This window comes from Puma concolor, chromosome B1 (assembly GCF_028749965.1).
Source record: "Puma concolor isolate L17-30 chromosome B1, mPumCon1.1.hap2, whole genome shotgun sequence".
NCBI classification, from domain to species: Eukaryota; Metazoa; Chordata; class Mammalia; order Carnivora; family Felidae; genus Puma; species Puma concolor.
Genome location: NC_141670.1, coordinates 6132828 through 6156092, shown reverse-complemented (window position 1 = coordinate 6156092; position 23265 = coordinate 6132828). Strand labels below are relative to the sequence as shown.

General features: G+C 40.9%; 1 protein-coding gene and 1 pseudogene across 7 annotated transcripts in view; one reads left to right on the top strand and one right to left on the bottom strand.

Moving 5' to 3' along the window:
- MCPH1 (microcephalin 1) overlaps positions 1 to 23176 on the bottom strand; it is a 273487-nt gene extending 250311 nt beyond the window's left edge. For 2 of the 7 annotated variants that reach the window (XR_015249902.1, XM_086703092.1), the window contains exons 1-3: positions 22688 to 23011; positions 21385 to 21476; positions 12625 to 12743 (exon numbers count right to left, since the gene is read on the bottom strand). Coding sequence is in view for 5 of the 7 variants with exons in the window: in XM_086703092.1 (XP_086559218.1) it covers positions 12625 to 12743; positions 21385 to 21476; positions 22688 to 22727 (251 nt within the window). In the remaining 2 variants the exon portion in view is untranslated. Of the gene's footprint in view, positions 1 to 12624; positions 12744 to 21384; positions 21477 to 22687; positions 23016 to 23053 lie in introns of those variants that run through there. The other 5 variants (XM_086703090.1, XM_086703093.1, XM_086703096.1 and 2 more) reach the window with 4 other exon arrangements.
- On the top strand, positions 16606 to 17046 carry LOC112869826 (ubiquitin-conjugating enzyme E2 variant 2 pseudogene; annotated as a pseudogene).
- Positions 23177 to 23265: the final 89 nt, after the last annotated feature.

Genomic DNA, 23265 nt, shown 5'->3' with positions numbered 1-23265 from the left:
CTATACACGTTTGTGGGTCCATTTTTGGGTTCTCTATTCTGTTCCATTGATCTTTGTGTCTGGTTTTGTGCCAGTATCATACTGTCTTGATGATTACAGCTTTGTAATACAGCTTAGAATTGTGATGCCTCCAGCTTTGCTTTTTCAACATTACTTTGGCTATTCAGGGTCTTTCTGGTTCTATACTAATTTTTAGGATTGTTTGTCTAGTTCTGTGAAGAATGGTGTTGATATTTTGATAGGGATTGCATTGAATGTATAGTATAGACATTTTAACAATATGTGTTCTTCCAATCCATGAGCATAGAGTATTTTTCCATTCTGTGTCTTCTTCAATTTCTTTCCTAAGCTTTCTATAGTTTTCAGCAAACAGATCTTTTACCTCTTTAAGTTTATTCCAAGGTATCTTAAGGTTTTTGGTGCAGTTGTAACTGGGATCAATTCCTTGATTTCTCTTTCTGCTGCTTCATTATTGGTGTATAGAAATGCAACCAATTTCTGTACATTTATTTTATATCCTGCAGCTTTGCTGAATTCATATAACAGCTACAGCAGTTTTTTGGTGCAGTCTTTTAGGTTTTCCATGTACAGCATCATGTCATGTGAGAAGAGTGAAAGTTTGACTTCTTTGCCAATTTGTATGCCTTTTATTTCTTTTTGTTGTCTGATTGCTGAGGTTAAGACTTCCAGTACTATGTTGAACAACAGTGGTGAGAGTGAACATCACTGCTGTGTTCCTGACCTTTGGCAGAAAGCTCTGTTTTTTCCCAGTGAGGATATTAGCTGTAGGCATTCATATATGGCTTTTATAATGTTAAGATATGTTCCTTCTATCCCTACTTTCTTGAGGTTTTTATCAAGAAAGGATGCTATATTTTCTCAAAAGCTTTTTCTCCACCCATTGACAGGAACATATGGTTCTTATCCTTTCTTCTATTAATGTGATGTATCACATTAATTTGTGAATACTGAACCAGCCCTGCAGCCCACGAATAAATCCCATTTGATCGTGGTAAATAATTATTTTAATGTACTGTTGAATTCAATTAGCTAGTACAGTATCTCGTTGACAATTTTTGCATCCAGGCTTATCAGAGATATTGGCCTGTAATTCTCCTTTTTAGTGGGGTCTTTGTCTGGTTTTAGAATCAAGGTAATGCTTCATAGAATGAGTTTGGAAGCCTTCCTTCCATTTCTATTTTTTTGGAACAGCTTGAGAAGGATAGATATTAACTCTGCTTTAAATGTCTGGTAGAATTCCCCCTGGGAAGCTCATCTGGCCAAGGACTCTTGTTTGTTGGGACATTTTTGATAACTGATTGAATCTCCTTGCTGGTTATAGGCCTGTTCAAATTTTCTGTTTCTTCATATTTCAGTTTTGGTAGTGTATGTGTCCAGAAATCTGCCCACTTCTTCCAGATTGTCCAGCTGGTTGGCACATAACTTTTCATTGTATTTTCTTACAATTGTTTATATTTCTGTGGTGTTATGATCTCTCCTGTTTCATTCACAATTTTATCTACTTGGGTCCTCTCTCTTTTCTTTTTGATAAGTCTGGTGGCTAGAAGTTTATCAATACTGTTTATTCTTTTAAAAAACCAGATTTGTTTCATTGATCTGTTCTGTTTTTTTGTTTATTTCTATATTGTTTATTTCTTCTCTAGTCTTTATTATTTCCCTTCTGCTGGCTTTCGGCTTTATTTGCTGCTCCTTTTCTAGCTCCTTTAAGTGTAAGGTTAGGTTGTGTATTTGGGACTTTTCTTGCAATATACTTCCCTTTTAGGACTGCCTTTGCTGCATACCAAAGGGTTTGGACAATCATGTTTTCATTTTCATTTACTTCCACATATATTTTTATTTCTTCTTTAATTTCCTGGTTAGCCCATTCATTCTTTAGTAAGACGTTCTTAACCTCCATGTATCTGAGGGCTTTCCAAATGTTTTCTTGTAGTTGATTTCAAATCTCACAGTAGCATTGTGATCTGAAAGTGTACATAGTATGATCTCAATCTTTTTGTATCTAGTGAGGGCTGCTTTCTGACCCAGTATGTGATCTATTCTGGAGAATGTTCCATGGGTACTCGAGAAGATTATGTGTTCTGCTGCTTTAGGATGAAATGCTCTGAATATATCTGCTAAGTCCATCTGATCCAGTATGTCATTCAAAGCCATTGTTTTCTTGTTGATTTTCTGCTCTGATAATCAATCTGTCCATTGCTGTAAGTGGGGTATTAATAATAGTCTCCTACTATTATGGTATTATTATCAATGAGTTTCTTTATGTTTGTGATTGATTTTTATAGTTCGGTGCTTCTATCTGGGGGCATAAGTATTCACAATTGTTAGATCTTCTTGATGGATAACCCCCTTAATTATGATATAATGCCTTTCTTCATCTCGTTAGTCTTTTTTTTTAATGAATTAACAATACTTTAAATTTTAATTTATACAAACATTTGTATTATTTTTAGTAAAATCATTTTTAATTTTTTTTTAATTCAAGTTAGTTAACATACAGTGTAGTCTTGGCTCCAGAAACAGAATCCAGTGATTCATCTCTTATATACGACATGAAATGCTCATCCCAGAAAGTGCCACCTTTAATACCCATCACCCATTTAATCCATCACCCCACCCATCTCCCCTCCAGGAGCCCTCAGATGGTTCTCTGTATTTAAGAGTCTCTTACGGTTTGCCTCCCTTTCTGTTTTTATCTTATTTTTCCTTCCCTTCCCCTATGGTCCATTTGTTGTGTTTCTCCGTCTTTGTTTTAAAATCTAGTCTGTCCGATATAAGTATGGCTACTCCAATTTTCTTTGGCCTTCCATCAGCATGACAGAAGGTTCTCCATCCTCTCACTTTCAATCTGCAAGTATACTTAGGTCTCAAATGAGTTGCTTGTAGAGAGCAATAGATGGGTCTTGTTTTTTTTATCCATTCCGCTACCCTATGTTTAAGTTAACTTTAAAGGGGCTTGATAAAGGGTGCCTGGATGGCTCAGTCAGCTGAGTGTCCAACTCTTGATTTCGGCTTAGGTCATGATCCCAGGGCTGTAGGATTAAGCCCAGTATCAGGCTCCTGAATGAGCATGAAGGCTCCTTGAGATTTCTCTCTTCCTCTCCCCTTCCCCCACTCACACACGCACACTCTAAAATAAATAAATAAATAAATAAATAAATAAATAAATAAATAAATAAATAGGGACTTGCTTAAGAATAATTTTGGAGTTTCCATGATCTCCTTAAGAAGCCCTCAGGAGGGGCAAAAACAAGAGAGAGGAGATAAAGCAAAGAGGGAATTAGGGAACGGACCACCAATGAAAGCAAGATGGCAGGACTCTTAGAAGAAGAAATTGTGAGAATTCCCTTTTCAGGACTAGGTGAGAGGCCTCTTCTTAGTACAAGGACACCTGTCAGTTTACATTTCTACCCAAGCATATCCATTAACCTCAGGTTTTCAGGAAAGGTCTGTTTTTCTGTACCCTCCCCCTCCCCCATGTTCCTATACAAACTAACAGGTAGCTCACATCACTTCCTCCAAGAAATTTTCTCTGATATCTCTAGGCTAATGTAATAAAACCTCCTTTGTTCATTAGCTGATAGGACAAATACTTATTGAGCACCTACTATGAGCCAGAATGTGTCAGATACTTAGTGGAAATACAACCTTAGAACAAGACAAACATGGTGGCTGTACTTACAGAGTTTACATCATAATGGAAAGACCAAAATGCATGATTAGGTAGGTAGGCAGGTAGCTCAAACGGAAAAATGGGTCACATTCCTGGCTATTTACCCAAAAAACACAAAAACACTAATTCAAAGGGACATCCCTATATTTATAGTAGCATTATTTATAATAGTCAAACTCTGGAAGCAGCCCAAGTGTCCCTCAGTAGATGAATGGATAAAGAAGATGTGGTACATATACGATGGAATACTGTTCAGCCAAAAAAAGAATATGGGGCACTTGGGTGGCTCAGTCAGTTAAGCGACTGACTTCGACTCAGGTCATGATCTCACAGTTTTGAGTTTGAGCCTGCATCAGGCTTTATGCTGTCAGCACAGAGCCTACCTCAGATCTTCTGCACCCCATTTCTCTGTCCCTTCCCCACTGGTTCTATCTCAAGATAAATAAATACACTTTTATTTATTTATTTACGTGCAACAACATGGATGGCACTAGAGGGTATAATGCTAAACAAAATAAGTCAGTCAGAAAAAGACAAATACCATATGATTTCACTCATATCTGGAATTTAAGAAACAAAACAAACAAGCAAGGGAAAAAGAGAGAGAGAAGAAAGAGAGAAACAAACCAAGAAATAGAGTTGTAACTGTAGAAAACAAACCGATGGTTACCAGAAGGGAGGTGGGTGAAGGGATGGGGGAAATAGGTGATGGGGATTAAAGAGTATCCTTATCATGATGAAAAATAAATTAATTAAATTTAAAAAACAGACAAATGAACAAAATACGTTTTAATGGCACAGATAGGAATTAAGGAGTTGAGATAGAGGACTTTTGTCTTGTGGGCCATATAATCTCGGTATTACAACTCAGTTCCACAGGTGTAGTGCAAAAGCAGCCATTCATAATACACAGTCAAGTGTGCATGCTGTGTTCCAAGACACTGAGATTTGGATTTTGTGTCATTTTCATGTGTCAGAAAATACTCTTCTATTTTCTCTCCGACCTCATAAAACTGCAAAAACTAACGTTAAAGGGTCATAGCAAACAAACAAGGTGGTGAGCTGATTCAGCCCACACACCATAGTGCACTAATCCCTGCTTGGAATCACTTAATTCTAAGCCACGTTACCTTAGCAAGAAGGATAAAACTGATTTATGTGTTAGAAGTGTTGCATTTGCAAATGTACAAGAGGTGAAACCAAAGAAGACAAGTAGCAGGCTTCTGCAGTAATGAGGCAAGATGATGGTTGTCTGGACTAAGGGGGAACAGTAAAGATAAAGATCCACGAGGTCTATTTTGAGATACACGCAACAGGACATTTTAATGGACTGTGTAAGATGAGGGAGCTGCTTCATCGTGAGCCTTCCTCCACAATCTCCCATAAAAAAAAAACATTTTTTTTCAAATGCAAGGAAAGCATTGACCTACTATTCATCAAAGTTTCAAGTAACTTGTAAGTAGAAAAACAACCCAAGTTCCAATATAGCTGCAAGTCGGTGGATGCAGAAAGCAGGGGAAGGGCTTACAATTCCATAAACAGTGTGGAGAAGCCTGGAGCATTCAGATAAAATACAGGGAAAATACCTGTGAAACGGTGAATTTCAATAACTGTGAAAAAGAGAAAGTTGGCACTAACTGCTGAAATACAGAACAGGAGTGGTTCACAGCACCCATTACAGCAGAGGACCAGAACTGACAGGTTCTGAAAAGTCTTCATTCTGGGGAGAATCAACTGTATTGAGAAGGAGTGGTAACCCTGGAACAAACTGCAGTGAAGGAACAAAGAGGAATATATTCAAGGATCCCGCAGAAACAAAAGGCAAACCCTTCCGCCCTCACCATCAACATCATCCATAAAAGGAACTATGCAGACAGCAGAACTGATGGAAGATGGTGCTCAGAAACTAGAAGCCCTGCCTAGAAAATTACTGGGAATAGAACAAAGCAGAGCACATCTGGAATAAAACTGTTTGGAAAAGAAAAAGCAAATCAAACCATTTCAGTGAATGAAAATTCACCTGCTATCAAAATAAAAACAAAGCTGAGGAAAGTAACACAACTCTCACATCTGCATCAAATACTGTCAAACAAGTATTTGAGAAAATACATTCACCTACCCATCCATCCACACGTGTGAGGTATTTCTTGAATCATAAATATAAAAATTAAGACAGTAACAAAACGGGAAGACACTAAACAAACGAGGATTAAACTTAGGAAAGAAAAAGAAGACAAAATCATGTCAGAAATGAAGACTTAATTATAACATGCCAAAGAAGAAAAAGATCCAAATGAAAATTTAATAAAGAATACTGAATAGGGGCGCCTGGGTGGCGCAGTCGGTTAAGCGTCCGACTTCAACCAGGTCACGATCTCGCGGTCCGTGAGTTCGAGCCCCGCGTCGGGCTCTGGGCTGACGGCTCGGAGCCTGGAGCCTGTTTCCGATTCTGTGTCTCCCTCTCTCTCTGCCCCTCCCCCGTTCATGCTCTGTCTCTCTCTGTCCCAAAAATAATAAATAAACGTTAAAAAAAAAAAAAAAAAAAAAAAAAAGAATACTGAATAAAAACAAAAGTGGGGGGAAGGATAAACATAACATCCAGGAAGAAGTAAAAAGGCTCAGAGTCAAATGGTTGAAATTAAAGGCAGGTGGAAAAGGCCCAACATACATAGAATCAAAACCCTTGAAGAGAAAGGCAACACAATAAAACAGTAGTAATTAAAACTATAAAACAGTAAGTTTTTCCAGAAATAAGACCTGAATCTCTTGAAAGGGCCAACCTAGAATTAGAATCAACAACTGGATCAATTCAAAACCCACTAAAGAAAACGACTAGATTTTAAAGAAAAAAACAAAAAAACAAAACAAAACAAAACAAAAAAAAACCCCTGGGTCTCCTTGAAGAAAGATCAAATAATTTATAAGGGGACAAGAATTAGACTAGCTTCAGATGCTTAAACAAAAACAAAAACAAAACTAGGTTCCACTTGTTTTTAGTCCTAAAAACCAAATCTCCTGCATATGCACTATTAAGTCATACATACATTGTGAAAATTTTAAAAAGGCTTTAGAAACAAACAAAAAGGCGTATTTTCAAAGGAAGCAAACAATCTGCAGCTTTCCCACATTTTCTGGGTCTCTACCCTGAGGTAAGGCAGTGGCAGTCTCCGCAGGTGTGGGGGTGATGGGCAGGAGAACTTGCTGTCTTTCTGGCCAAAGGAACCAGGGGAAGAAGTCCTGGCAAGGAGGGCCACCAGAGAATGAGGCAAGGATCCAGGAAACAAGCCAGGGAAGAGGAACCTCAAGTTCGGAGCAGAAAAGGCCATTTCCCTGACTGATCCCTTGATCTACATGTGCGTAAGGCAAAGTGACATCAGCCTGTGGCCAAGGCTTGATGAACTGAGTGAATCTAAGCAAATGTCCAACACACGTCTTAGAATGACATTCTGAATTTTAGAGCTAAACAAGTTAACTGTGTGCTAAAACAAAATCAACAATATTCAGAGCAGTATAAAAGAATGCAGAGCCTACATAACATTAACAGTGTCCAAAATAAAACCCTAAGTTAAAAGGTCACATTAAGAGCCAGGAAAATGTGACACGTTCCCAGGAAAAAAAAACAGTCAATAGATGCCAACCCTGAAATGCTGAAATTATCAGACAAGGTGATTAAAGGATCTACCGTTACCATACTTTGCAAGGGAATAGAAAATACATATGTAAGGAAAGACAAGAAAAGCAAAGATAGAAATCTCAGCTGAAAAACAGACATACGTAAGAACCAGATGGAAATGGCAGAACTGAAAAATACATGAAGTAAATGTACTAAATAAATAGGCTTAATGACAAAATGGAGTTGATGGAGAAAAGAGTCAATGAACATGAAGGCAGGTCAATGTGAAGAAAAAAAATGACTGAAAAATAACAAAACACCAGGGCATCAGGGTCAAGTGGGGAAATTGCGAAGACCGTATTACACAGCAGAGATTTGCAAACTAAGGCCCCCAAGTCAACGTGGACCATCACCTGGTTTTACAATAAACACAGCCACCCCTTGTTTGCTCATTCTCTATGGCTCCTTTCACTACAAGAATTCAGTAGCTGAATAAAGACCGCATGGCCCACAAAGCCTACAATAAAGGCACACCTCATGTTACTTACTTAGCTTTAATATGCTCTGCAAATACTGCATCCTTTCCAAACTGGAAGGTGTGTGGCATCCCCACAGAGAGCAAGTCTATCAGTGCTATTTTTCCAACAGTATTTGTTCACTTCATGTCTCATTTTGGTAATACTCCCAATATTTCAAAATCTTTCAATACAATATTTTTACAGTGATCTGTGATCAGTGATCTTTGATATCACTACTGTAATTGTTTTGGAGTGCCACAAACCACACCCATCACGTAAGACAGTGAACTTGATAAATGTGTGTGTTCTGACTGTTCCACCAACCAAGCAGTGTGGCCATCTCCCTCTCCTCGGGCCTCCCTGTTCCCTGAGACACAACAGTATTGAAATTGAGCCAATTACAATATAAACCCCACAATGACCCCTAAATGGTCAAGTGAAGGGAAGAGTCACACATCTCTCACTTTAAATCAAAAGCTAGAAATGATTAAGCTTAGTGAGGAAGGTATGTCAAAAGCCAGAACAAACCAAAAACTACACCAAGCAGTTAGCCAAGTTGTGAATGCAAAGGAAAATTCTTGAAGGAAATTAAAAGGGCCAGGACAGTGAACATACAAATGATAAAGAAAAGCCAACAGCCTTACTGCCGACATGGAAAAAGTCTGAGTGGTCTGGATAAAAGATCAAACCAGCCACAATATTCCCTTAAGCCAAAGCCTAATCCAGAACAAAGCCCTAACTCTCTGTAACGCTACGAAGGTTGAGAGAGGGGAGGCAGCTGCAGAAGAAAAGTTTAAGGCCAGCAGAGGTTTGTCGGTGAGGATTAAGGAAAGAAGCCGTCTCTGTAGCATAAAATCTCAAGGTGAAGCAGCAAGTGCTGATGCAGAAGCTGCGGCAGGTTCTCCAGAAGATCTAGTGGAGATAATTTGTGACGGTGGCTACACCAAACAACAGATTTTCAGTGTCGGTGAAACAGCCTTCTGTTAGAACAAGATGCTACAGAGCTTTCCCCGCCAGAGAGAAGTCGATGCCTGGCTTCAGAGCTTCAAAGGAAGACTGACGCTGTTGTCAGGGGCTAACGCAGCCGGTGCCTTAAGTGCAAGCCGATGCCCACGTACCATTCTGAAAATCTGTGGGCCCTTCAGAATTGGGCTTACATCGACTCTGCCTGTGCTCTAGGACGAGAACAACACAGCCGATGGCAACACGTCTGTTTCCAACATGATTTACTGAGTATTGCGAACCCACTGTTGAGAGCTTATTGCTGAGAGGAAAAAAGATCCCTTTCAAACCACTGCTGCTCACTGACAGCGCACCTGGTCACCCAAGAGCTCTGATGGAGGCGCACGATGAGACGAATGCAGTTTTCACGCCCGTTAACACAGCATCCATTCCGCAGCCTGTGGATCAAGGAATCATTTCAACTTTCACATCTTATTACTGAAGAAATGCATTTCACGAGGCTATAGATGCCATAGATGGTGATTCCTCTCATGGATCTGGGCAAAGTAACCTGAAGACCTTCCAGATTGGACTCACCACCCTAGATGCCATTAAGAACATCCGTGACTCATGGGAAGAGGTCAAAATATCAGCATAAATAGGAGTTTGGAACAAGTGGACTCCAACCTTTATGGGTGACTTTGAGGAATTCAAGACTTCATGGAGGAAGTAGAGGCAAGATGTGGTGGAAGGAGCCAGAGAACGAGAGCCAGACGTAGAACCGAAGATGGGACTGAATCACTGTGCTCTCATGACCAAATGTGAACAAATGAGGAGTTGCTTCACGTGGATGAAGAAAGAAAGGGGTTTCCTGAGATGGAATCTAGTCCTGGTGAAAATGATGTGAAGATTGTTGAAATGACAACAAAGGATTTAGAACACGACATAAACTGAGTTGAGAAAGCAGCGGCAGGCTTTGTGAGGATGGGCTCCAAAGCTGAAAGAAGTTCTACTGTGGGCAAAAAGCTATCAAACTGCCCCACGTGCTACGGAGAAACTGTCTGTGAAAGGAAGGACCGATCAACATGGCAAACTTCAACGTTGTCTTATTTTAAGAAACTGCCACCCTCATCAGCCAGCAAGCCAAGCCATCAACACTGAGGCAAGCAAGACCCTGGACCAGCAAAAAGATTTTGACTGGAGGAAACCTCAGATGAAGATTAACATTTTCTTAGCAATAAACTATTTTTTTAAATTAACGAATGTATTTTTAAACATAACATTATTGCACAGTTAAAAGACTACAGTACAGTGTAAACCTAAGTTTCATATGCACTGGGAAACCAAACACTTCATTTGACTCACTTTATTCGATATTTGCTTTATTGCAGAGGTCTTGAGCCAAAACCAAAATATATCCAAGGTATGCCTGTATTTACTATCTGTCATTTTAAAGAAAAACTTTACCAGTCCCTGATATACAGTTAGAGTAACCAAGAAAAGAGAAGGAAATGGGACAGAAAAGATATTTGAAGAAATAATGGCCAAAAACTAATCCTGTTTTTAGAAACCAATACATAACCTTACATATTCAAAAAGCTCAATGAAATATACACAGAATCTACTAAAATCTAAGAATCTACTCACCATACCTAAACACTTACATTCACCTTCTGAAAACCAAAGACCATGAGAAAAAGTGGAAAGACATCAGAGAAAAAAAGACACACTACTTACAATGGAGAAATGATTTGAATGACTACAGGGTTCTCAAAGAACACCAGAGGACAGAAGACTACAGGAAAAACCTTTAAGTAATTCAGGGTGGGGGAGAAACTGTCAAATTGGAACTGCACATCCATGGAAAATATGATTCACAAGTAATGATGGAATTAAGGACATTTTCAGAGAAAGAAAACTAAGAAAATTTGAAGAGACATGCTAACCTGAAAGAACTTAAGGGGGAAAGTATCAATTTAACAGTAACGTTTGGAGATTTCAATATCCCATTCAATAATGGACAGATCTACGGGCACCTGGGTGGCTCAGTTGGTTAAGTGTCTGAGTCTTGATTTCAGCTCAGGTTATAATCTCACGGTCATGGGGTTGAGCCCTCTGTCAGGCTCTGCACCTGCCTTTACTCAACCTATTTGCCACAGCTGATCATTATCCCCTCCTTGACAGCTTTCTAGAATCCCATCCTCACTCATTTTCCTTCTCAACATCCCAACACTAGAGTGATCAACCTTGGAACCTCTTCTCTTCCCTATCTACACTTCCTGAGAGATCACAGCCAGATTTATGGCTTTAAATAACATCTGTATACAGAAGACTCCCACATTTTAATCTCCAACCTCCCCCAGGAGCTCCACACTCATATATCCAACTGCCTACCTGACACCTCCACAGGGGTGTCTAATAAACACCCCAAATTCAGCATATCCAAATAGAACTCATGACCTGCCCCTCAAAACCTGGTGCTTCTGAGGCCTTCCCAGTCTCAGTAAACAGCAAACCGTATTTCTGGTTCCTCGGGCCAAACACCTCACAGTCACCCTTGATTCTTCCCCTGCTCTACAAACGCATCCAAATCCTCAGATCTAGTGTGGCACTACCTTCAAAAATATATCCTGAATCTGACCATTCTTCGTGACCATGTCACTGACACCATGGTCCTGGTGACATCTCTAGGCTGGATGCTCAGGAGCCTCCAACCACTCTCCTGCTGCTGTCCCACACACTTCTCTCCTCACACCCCACAAGGCCCCATGTCATCTGATGCCCCACTGCCCTCTGGCCTCAGTCTCCACTTCTCACCTTAACTGCACCTGTCACGGGCTCAACTACGTTCCCCACAAAATTCATATGATGTCTCAACCCCAAGTACATCAGAATGTAACTGTACAGTTGCCTCTTGAACTACATGGGGGTTAGGGGCACCAACCCCTCACTGTGCAATCAAAAATCCATGTGTAACTTTTGACTCCCCCAAAACTTAACTACTAATAACCTACTGTTGAACAGAAGCCTTACTGATAACAAGCAATTAACACTTATTTTGTAGTGTTATATGTATTATATACTGTATTCTTAAAATAATACCTAATTTCTTAATTTTCATCAGTATTTTAAGGCTGCAGTTTATCTGTGAGTTTTTTCAAATTGTTGCAAATCTCCGAAAAATGTTGATGTTATTGAAAAAACAATTCATGTAGAGGTGGACCTGCACAGTTCAAATACTTTTTTCCCCAAGTGTCAAGTATAGTTGGAGATACTGCCTTTAAAGAGACAATTAAGGTTAAATGAGATCACTAGGGTGGGCCCTAATCCAATACAACTGGGGTCCTTAGAAGAAGAGGAGATTAGGACTGACGGATGGACAGACGCATGCACATGCACACACACACACACACACACCAGAAGACACAGACAGAGAGAAGACAGCCATCAACAAACCAAGTAGAGCGGCCTCAGGAGGAAGCAGTCCCGCCAACACTTTGACCTCGGCTTCTAACCCCCAGGACAGTGAGAAAAGAACATCGGTTGTGTAGGCCTCGTGTGCGGTACTTCAGTCTGGCAGCCCTGGCCGCACCACATGCACGCCCTTGTCTCCTCGGTACACCAGGTATGCGTGTCCCAGGGCCTGCGCAGTCACCTTCCCCGTAGGCAGGGCTGTGGATTCTACCGCGTCCATTTTCAGCTGCTGAAATGGAGGCTTGAGGGTATTAAATGACTTGCCCAAGTAAGGCAAGAGAAAAGACCAAATCAAATTTTATCTGGTTCTGTGATGTATGTGAACTATCTCCACACCTGACCGATACTCAATACAGAGAAAAAATACAGAGAAAAAATAAACTCACTTTTCGACCCAGAGCACCGAGACAAGCTTCACCCCTCTCTTCTGCGCTTTGTCCCAAGTGCTCTGGTATCCATCTTTGAACACCACATGAGTTACTTGTTTGTTAAAAGTTTTTGAAACCTGTAGACAAAAGGCAGAAAACAAAATGTAAATTACCACTTATGAACAACTGGGTAAGTAAATTTGATCAAAAAGGACACTTTATTCAATATTTGTCAAAAGGAAAACATCTAAACTGCCCACCCCAGCAATTCCATTTCTCAGAATCTGTCACACAAAACTACTCTAACAAATGCACCAAGCCACTTAAAAAACCTATCTGCTCCAGTTAGGATGGTGTGTTATGCGTGTGTTTATCTCTACTCCCTCTCAAAAAACCTCTGACGTGAAGAGTTAGAGTTGGCAACGCGTTTTCAGTAGAGCATGGGAGCCGAGTCAGATAATTAAGGACATTTAAGATAAGCTTTCTACACCAAAGACATAAACAAAATGAAATTCACAGGAAACAGACAATAAGGAGAATACTTATGAAATTAAAACACTTATTTAACATATTTGGAAGGAAATAACATTCATTTAAATCTTCAGAAGATATTGTGCTCATGAAAAATTATCTCTAAGATGGGGAAAATATTTTTTTAAAGGGATCAGAAAACTAAAGAGCTCTTGGAAATTAACAATATCATGCCATAAGTAAAAAAAAAAAAAAAAAAAAAATGCCTATAGAAATGCTGGACAATAATATACTTGAGAAACTCTCCCCTGAAGGACAACAAAAAGACAAGGAGATGGATGCAATAGAAGATAAGTAATAACATCAGCTCAGACAGGAGAATGAGGAGCTAAGTAAGAATAGTTGAAGAAATACAAGAATAGAGAAAATGGAAAAGAAATCAGTAAAGAAATAATCCAAGAAAAACTTCTCAAATGAAAGGGCATGGATTCTAGATCAAAAGGATCCCTAAGGGCCCAGCATGAGAATGAAAGCAGTGCCACACTGAGCATATTATCGTGACATTTTAGTAGAGCCGGAGTAAACAAAGATTTAATATTCTTTAAAGGTGAAGGTGGGGATAAATCACACTCAACAGTGAGACACGACAATGGCATCAAGTTTCCCAAAAGCAATCTGGAAGTCAGAAACAATGGAAAAGTGCCTTCAAGGAAAAATAATATACACCTAGCAATTCACAATCAGCTAAAATATCAATCAAAGGTAAAGAAAGGTAAAATAAAGGCATGTTCAAACTCATAGGGTCAAAGAATTTTCCTCTTCTATGTAATCTTTCCAGAAATAGAAGTCATCCAATACATAATTCTTTCAACAACAGTTAATTTTATCAAGATAATATATGCACACTGTTGGGAAATATAAAGGTAAATATCAAAAGAAACATAAAACTGATCTGAAAAAGGCTGCCTTAATAAAACAGAATGAGAAGTGTAGACCAAAGGATTGTTGGTTTCTCTTTGTTTTTACTATGAACTTCACGGCACTGCACAATGGCCCTTTTAAGCAACATGTATGTATTGTTTTGATAAAATACACAAACACATCTGTCTATCTACCTACCAGAAGGCCATGGAGAGCTGTTGAGGCAGTGAGGGATTATTACTGAGCCAAGATTCTAGGTACAGATGGACACAATCAGAAGAGTTTAGCATTCTGGGTTATTCTTTTCCTAGGGCTTTGTCAAATTTAGCAAACACTGCATAGCACTTCTAAATGCCTCTGAGGACAAGGGGGACAAAAATTGGACTGCCGGCCTCAGAATGGGAAAAGGGAATCTGGCAAAGCCCTCACATCTTGGATGGAGACCCCAAAGGGCTGATACAGAACCAAGGGTGAACCACACCTACAGGGACCCACACAGTTCTACAGTCCAGTTTTAAATAATCTCCAATCCTGCAACTGGATTAAGATAATCCTGGATTATGAGCACTAAAAACATCATGACTGAAGCAAACGTGAATCTATTTTGAAAAAAGAAAATACAATTCTAGGTCTCAAACTAATGCTGAACAATTTTAAATATATACAATACTCAACTAAAAAACAAAAGCAAAACAAAAAAATGCCCAACAACAAACAAAATATCAAGCTTATCTAGAGATGAAGTGAGAACATAAACCACTAGATAAAACAGAAAAGCAGACCTTGATGCTGCAACTTACCCAACAAAGCCTTGTGGAACACAGGGAAAGCCCAGCTTCAGGAGAAATGGAGAAGTACAATGCTGTGGAGAGTTTAGCTAAGCTACTCCAGGGTACTGCTGCCGTGGCATCCATTTTGTTTGGCCAAGCAGCCTGCAGGGGTCTTAAACCAGCACTAACCCCTCACGCAAGCACACACCCTAGATAGCCCCCACAGTCACAAGCAAATGTCAGTTCCCCAGGGGAACCTTGTGACCAACCATCTCCTTCACCTCCAAGGTCCTTCCCCTTGTGTACCCCTTAAATAAGATCCCATGGAGCTACCAAAACCTTACTCTTTGAAGTGAATTGACTAATCCATCCCCAGCCTAGGAAGCCCAAAGCATCCATCCTTGAGCCCTGCCTTCTCTCTGGCTGCACCCTGCCCTGACCTCCCCATGTGGCCCCTCCAGGTATGTCAGGTACCTCCTCCAGGACCTGTTAATAATAAACCGTTTCAGTTTCTCTATGGCTTGTTGTTGAACTGTGTTCACCATTCAGCACCTCGAGTTCCACTTAACAAATGTTAATTTAACAATGTCTTAAAAAAAATGCATATATAAAAAGAAGGTTGAATATCAATGCACCCATCTGAAAAAGCTGGAAAAAGAGCAACTAATTAAAACCAAAGACTGAGTTAGGTGATTATAAAAATAAGGCCAGAATTAATACAAATGAAAAGGAGGATCAAGAACACCAATAGCTGGTTCTTTGGAGAAACTAATAAAGTCAGTAAAACCCAGATAAACGTTATAAGGAAAATAAGAGAGAAGGTACAAATAACCACTATCAGTATGAAGAAGGTATCACTATAGATCATGAAGACATTAAAAGATTCAAACAGAATATTATGAATAGCTTTGATCCAATAAATTTGAAAAATTTAGATAAAATGGATACATTTCTAAGAAAAAAATAGCTTTCTAAAATCACTTATAAGAATAGAAAAAATGCATAATCCTGTTTTCAAACAAATTAAAAACTGTAACAGAAAGTTTTTTAAAAATCTACAAAGAAAACGCCAGGACTAGTTGGCTTCATCAGCAAATTATACCAAAAATTTTAAAAATAATTAATACCAAACCATACCAACTTAGAATAAAAAAGAGTCACAATTCTGCAACTTGTTTTATAAAACCAGCACACTAGTACTAAACCACAGGAACAGAAAATGACTAGCCAGTATCACTCCCTGAATATTTGCAAAAAAGAAAAAGAAAGCAAACTGTACCAACAATTATACAGAAAGGATAATACAACCCCACCCCTTGAGTTTATTCCATGACTACGAAGTTGGTTAACATTGAAATAAATGGTTATTCACTACGTTAACAAAGTAAAAATCTTAAGATCATCTCACTACGTGCAGGAAACACATTTGATGAAATCAGAAAGTGGATTCATGAAGAAAACTCTTAGCAAGTTAGGACCTGATGTTAAAAAAAACTGCATTAGGCATACAATAGGTCTTATATATGTAATCTAAAAAACAAAACAGACTCATAAATACAGAGAACTGGTGGGTACCAGAGGATAGAGGGGTGAGGAAATGGGCAAAATATGTGAAGGTATAAACTTCCAGTTACAAAATAAGTCATGGAGATGAAAAGTACACCATAGGGAATACAGTCAATAGTACTGTAATAACTTTGGTGCCAGATGGTAGCTGGATTTACCCTGGTGATCATTTCATAATATATATGTGTGGAATTCTATGTTATAAACCTGAAGCTAATATAATATTGTATGTCAACTACACTCCAATTAAAAAAAATTGCATTAGGTGGGGCTACAGGAGAAAATGGTGGCCTCCACAGGAGTTAAAGTTCCTCCTCGTAATTTTCGCTTGTTGGAAGAACTTGAAGAAGGACAAAAAGGAGTAGGCAATGGTATGGTTAGCTGGGGCCTTGAAGATGATGAAGATATGACACCTCTAAGGTGGGAAGGCATGATTGTTGGCCCACCATGGACAAAAACAATATATAGCTTGAAAGCACAATGTGGACCTAAATACCGAGAAGCTCCTCCATCAGTTAGATTTGTAACCAAAATTAATATGAATGGAATTAATAGTTCCAGTAGAATGGTGGGTGCATGGAGTATACCAGTGTCAGCAAAATGGCAAAATTCATATAGCATTAAAGTTGTACTTCAAGAGCTAAGACGTCTCACGATGTCCAAAGAAAATGTGAAGCTTCCACAGCCACCAGAAGGACATAACACAATTTAGTGGATCTCAAACTTGTCTTAAATCAACAACCTTCTACTCATGTTAAATGACAATGCAAAATACCCACACATTAAGTAAAAGAATTCCAGCTGGTAAACATGACCTGGAAATTTGTGAGAATATATTTAATATATGTACACCATTATATTTTCAGCTTACAGGAGGAAAAACGCGGCACCATTTTTTTTTCTCTTGTTAAGGCACTGTCATTTAACCATAAACCTGGAGTACTCAGAATTCAGGTTTACAAGATGAAAGCATGGAGAATCAGATGCTGTGGAAGCATGTGTTTCTGAAAAATAAAAAAATCTCAAAAAGGAAAAACAGAAATGGCATGCTTTATCCATCTTAGTGAAAGAGATTCAAGTTGAAATTGTCTAAAGTAGCAGGTACAATGAATCTCATCACAAATTGTGTTAATTTTTGAAGTGGTGTCGGTGCTGACCACTAGTAGTATCAAAAATATGTTCAGGATTATTTTGATACCTGTATTTATAATAAAAAAATGTTGTAGGGGAAGCCGATGGGTATCTGTTAAAAGCCATTCCTGTGTGTTACGTGTAATAGACATGGTAAATATTTGTTTACAATCTTTGACAAAACATGCATTTAAGAGAAATCAACAAAAAAGGAAACAGGTATATGGATATGTGATTTCGAATTAAAGTTAGTCTTAAAATGTAAAAAGAAAAAAAAACTGCATTAGGTGAAAATTTCAAGTTTTCCCTTGAGTAGAGGAACCAGACAGATGCCTGATATATGCACGCTATTCAACACTGGTCCTCACCAGTGCAGTACATCAAGAAAAAGAAATAAAAGGTATGAGGATTAGAAAAATAGAAATAAAATTAGAAAAAAATAGAAATAAAAATAGAAATAAAATTCAAAATTAGAAATAAAATTAGAAATAAAATTCAAAAATAGAAATAAAATTCAATTGTGTACTTTTTTTAAATCCTAAAAAAGCCCTATCTCATAAATGATTTTGCTAAGTCTTCTGGACACAAGGCAGATATGCAAAAATTAACTATTTCTATATACAAGTAACAGAAAAAGGAATTTAGAAGATGCCATTTATTTATTTAAAAAAAATTTTTTTTAGCGTGTATTTATTTTTGAGACAGAGAGAGACAGAGCATGAACGGGGGAAGGTCAGAGAGAAAGGGAGACACAGAATCTGAAACAAGCTACAGGCTCTGAGCTGTCAGCACAGAGCCCGACATGGAGCTCGAACTCACGGACTGTGAGAACATGACCTGAGCTGAAGTAAGACACTTAACCGACTGAACCACCCAGGTGCCCCAGAAGATGCCATTTATAATAGCATCAAAACTGCCCAGAGAAAACTATAAAACATTACTTAAAGAAATTAAACCAAAATCAACAAAGGCATACAGGTTCGTGGGCTGGAAAATTCAATTTCATAAAAAATGTCAGTTCTCTCTATACTGGTCTATTTTTATCAATCCTAATCCCATTCAAAAATTTTTAAAAGCTTTATGCTGTACACTGATAAACTGATTCTTATATATTTGGAAAAGCAAAAGTCAAAGAACAGCCAGGACACCTTGGAAGGAAAAAAAAGAAAGACTTCTGAAGTTTCATTATAAAGAACACTTAAGACTGGTTTGTCATGAGAACAGATACACAGATACAGAAACATATGGTGAACTGACTGATGACAAAGGTATTACTTTGGAGACCAGTTAAAGGAGATTTGTCAACGAATGGTGCTAAGATAAAAGAATATTCACATGGAAAAAAATGAAACAACTATTTCATACCATGTATAAAAACCAATTCCAGATGCACCGTAAATCTAGATATAAAAGGCAAAATAAGGCTTTCAGAAAATAACAGGAGAAATCTTCATAACCTTGGTATAGGCACAGACAGTTGTGTTTTTTTAAACAAGACCCACACAACAAAGCTCACCACAAAGAAATAATCTGGGTTACAATTATCGACAAAAGATACCATAGAGAAGATGAAAAGACAAACCACAGAGTTAACTGAAAATCTTGCAATTCCTATGGCCAGAAAAGATTCTGGTCAACTGAAAAATAGAGAGAATGCTTACAAATCAAGAAGGAAAAATCCAATGGAAATTAAGAGCTGGAGCCCTGGACAGACTCAAAATAAATATACGAAAACATGCAGAAAGAATTTCAAGCCATGATGATATACCACCAGACACGCACCAGATGCGGACAGGAAAGACAAAACCAAGTACAGTTGGCAGTGGGGCTCTCGAACGCTGCTAGAAGTAACAGGTGTCAAGTCGGAACCATCACTGTCTCCCTCAGATGTGAAAATGGCCTATCATACAGGAAAACTGTTTGTTTTCAGAGGATACATACTGAACCTGTTTGGGGGCAAATGTTATCTGGGACTTACTTTCAAACAGTTTAGGAAAAAACACTTTCACACATAAATATACTGCATAGAAGAAACGATGACGCAACAAGTATGTTAAGATGTTAACAATTATTGAGTCAGGGTGCCTGGGGGGCTCAGTCGGTTGAGCGTCCGACTTCAGCTCAGGTCACGATCTCGCGGTCCGTGAGTTCGAGCCCCACGTTGGGCTCTGGGCTGATGGCTCAGAGCCTGGAGCCTGCTTCCAATTCTGTGTCTCCCTCTCTTTCTGTCCCTCCCCCATTCATTCTGTCTCTCTCTGTCTCAAAAATAAATAAACGTTAAAAAAATTAAAAAAAAAAACAATTATTGAGTCACTCTGTTCAACTTTTCTATCTGAAAATTTTCTCAATTAAAAGGTGAGAAACAGGGGCGTCTGGCGGGGCTCAGCCAGTTAAGCATCTGACTCTTGGTCTCGGCTCAGGTTATGATCTCAAGGTCCGCGTCAGGCTCTGCACCAACAGCGTGGTGATTCTCTCCCTCTCTCTGCCCTTCCCCTGCTCGCTCTCACTCTCTCAAAAGTAAACAACCTTAAAGAAAAAAGAAAAAAAAGAGAAAAAGAAAAAGATCCAAGGAGATCTAAGATCTTAATACTACTCTTTTTTTATTTTTTTTAAGTTTATCACTTTTGAGAGAGAGACAGAGTATGAGCAGGGGAGGGCCAGAGAGAGAGGGGTAGACACAGAATCCAAAGCAGCCTCCAGACTCCGAGCTGTCAGGACAGAGCCTCACGCGGGGCTCGAACTCACAATCCACAAGATCAAGACCTGAGCTGAAGTCGGACGCTCAACCGTCTGAGCCACCCAGGCACCCCTTAATACTACGATTAAAGGCCATTTTGTCAGCTCCCACACTCCACGGCCTTTTTCTCAGCCAGTGTAATTTGTTTTAGCCCAAGTATGCAGCAGGTATCAAAACAAAGCCTTTGATCTATCCATCAAGGAAGGGACTAAGACAACAAAATTTAGAAGCACCCTCTCTGCCCGTAGGTGAATGCCACCCTGGGTTTTAAACCCTGGGTGCCTCACTTGCCTCAGCCTAAACTCTGGCCCTGCCTTCAACGATCTTCTCACCAAGTTAATGGTTTTAAATTTTTTTTTTTTTCAACGTTTTTTATTTATTTTTGGGACAGAGAGAGACAGAGCATGAACGGGGGAGGAGCAGAGAGAGAGGGAGACACAGAATCGGAAACAGGCTCCAGGCTCCGAGCCATCAGCCCAGAGCCCGACGCGGGGCTCGAACTCACGGACCGCAAGATCGTGACCTGGCCGAAGTCGGACGCTTAACCGACTGCGCCACCCAGGCGCCCCATGTTAATGGTTTTAAAGTTCCATCTTTGAAGTTCATCCCTCTTCTGACGTGCAGACTTGTTTTCCAGAATCTCCCGGCATTCTCCTTTCGTCCCTGGGTCCAGGGCTCCCATCACCTGTCCTCCACACACTAAATAGGCTCCACTCTCAGCACCTTTCATCCTAAACACCTGAGCCATGACACCTGGCCCACAGGGTCTTGCCCCTAAAATGTCACCTCTAGCCTTAACTATCTCAAATTCCCTATGTGTGGATCCAAATGTCCGTCAGATGTTTTCAATAGGCCCAAATTCGCAATCTTTCCCTTAAAAGATTTCTTCCTCCTCCTATATTTCTCACTTCGGCCAACAACATCCTGCATCCAATTAACCAATGGCAGAAGCCCCGTGTCTATCCTAGAGTCTCCTCTCACCACCCACAAAACCAACTGTTCTGTAATCTCACTGTTATAATGTGGTCCCATCATGCAACGTGGCCCACCCGCCACCTACGCACTGCCTTTGTCCTTCTTCCTTCATGTTCTAAGCAGTAACTCCCAAAACAAGAAAATCCAAGTATTTCTATCATGTAAAGAGGACTGCCACGCGCAGCCGGGGGAAAATGACTTTCTCACCTTTGCTCCCATGTCCACAAGTTGGTTTGTAAATGTCTTTGAATAATTTTCTGTTCCGTTTACTGACCAGACTTCAACATAGGCCACTACATCTGAAAACAAACAAGGTATTAACACGCAACCGATTTAGGGCTCCTGGGGGGCTGGTGGGTTAAGGATCGGACTTCCACTCGGGTCATGATCTCACAGTTCCTGGGCGTCGAGCTGAGAGCTCCCAGCCTGCTTGGGATTCTCTTTCTATCAAAAATTAACAAATACTAAAAAAAATTTTTTTTAAAACCCACGACATGTAATATATTTGAAATTCTAACATTCCTCTCCAAGGATTTCAACAGATTTTCATCTTGTTCTACTTACATCAAAAAGTAAATTTAAAGCTTCTTCTAACACACACCTACGCCAAATAGCATCAGTGCTACTAGGGTTCTTAAAACTTCAAGCCAAGAACAACTTTATTCATGCGCATGTGGGGCTTACCTTCTTAACGCTGGATGCTCTTCCCAAATTCCTAAACCCTGCTTAACTCCCCAGATTCCCAAACCGTGCTCAACTTTCCTAGTGAAGAGTATGTTCTCCACAAAGGACCATACAACCACCCAACTTTACACTGTGTACAGGGGGGCAGCCCCCGCATCCACAGAGGTGACACACGGGACTCAAGGACAGCCCCCACATCCTACGGGGGCGGTGACAGCACCGCACTGGGGGACAGTCGCCTCCATGCCCCACATGATAACCCCCCACTCGCCAAAGGGGCACCCCACAGGGTCAGTGACAGTGCTGGACTCGGAGAGCCCCCCTCCCCACAGGGACACCCCACAGGGACGGTGACAGTACTGGACTCAGGGATACCCCACAGGGACGATGGCAGTACTGGACTCGGGGACAGTCCCCGCCACACCGCACAGGGATGGTGACAGCCCCCCACTCCCCACAGGGACACCCCACAGGGATGGTGACGGTACTGGACTCGGGGACAGCCCCCCACTCCCCACAGGGGCACCCCACAGGGACGGTGACGGTAGTGGACTCAGGGACAGCCCCCCACTCCCCACAGGGACTCCCCACAGGGACACCCCACAGGGACGGTGACAGCCCCCCACTCTCCACAGGGACGGTGAGAACACCGCACACGGGGACAGCCTCCCTCCACAGGATGCCGGGCTGACTTCCGGAAAGGCCAAGCTCGCGTCCCCACGAGCCCCGCGAGCTCCGTCCACACGCTCGCCGAGATCTGGGCGCCCGCCCTCAAGCCCGCCCGCCGCCTCCGACTCAACTCCCAGAGTGCGGGAGTTCCCCTCACCTTTCAAGACCCCGCCGCCTGGCGTCCCGGGAGCCTCCATGAGAGACCCGCAACACACGAACCCGCTGCACCGTCCCAGGCCGCTCTAGCCAAGAGCGGGTGGCACTGAGCATGCGCAGGACTGACGCGCGCCCCTCCCCTCCGGCTCTGAGGAAATCTGCTAATCCGCGTTTTCTAAACAGCCCGGAGAGGAGGAGCGTTGGTAAAGTCCCAGCTCGCTTTAAAGGAGACCGAGGGGCTTTTCCAGCGCCCAGACTCGGATTCGTCCAGCAGCCTAATAACGCTGGTCAGCGTCCCCCTCTGCGAGTCTTTCGGTCCTCTCGGAAATTACGAGGACGGGTGTCCCCAAAAATCCCCGAATCAAACCCTTCTGTCTCCGTAAGGACACTTGGAAGCTTCCCGGAGCCACATCTGGCGCACCAGGGAGCGGCGGACGCTTAGGAGGCACAGTCCTAGGTCGCAGGCCGGATGGGACTTCCGAGAGATAACGGCTACAGCGAAGTCTCACCCTCACCCCGCGCGCACCGAGTCCTGGTGTGCCGCCCTGTAGTCGGCGCACGGAGTTCCGGTTCGGAGAG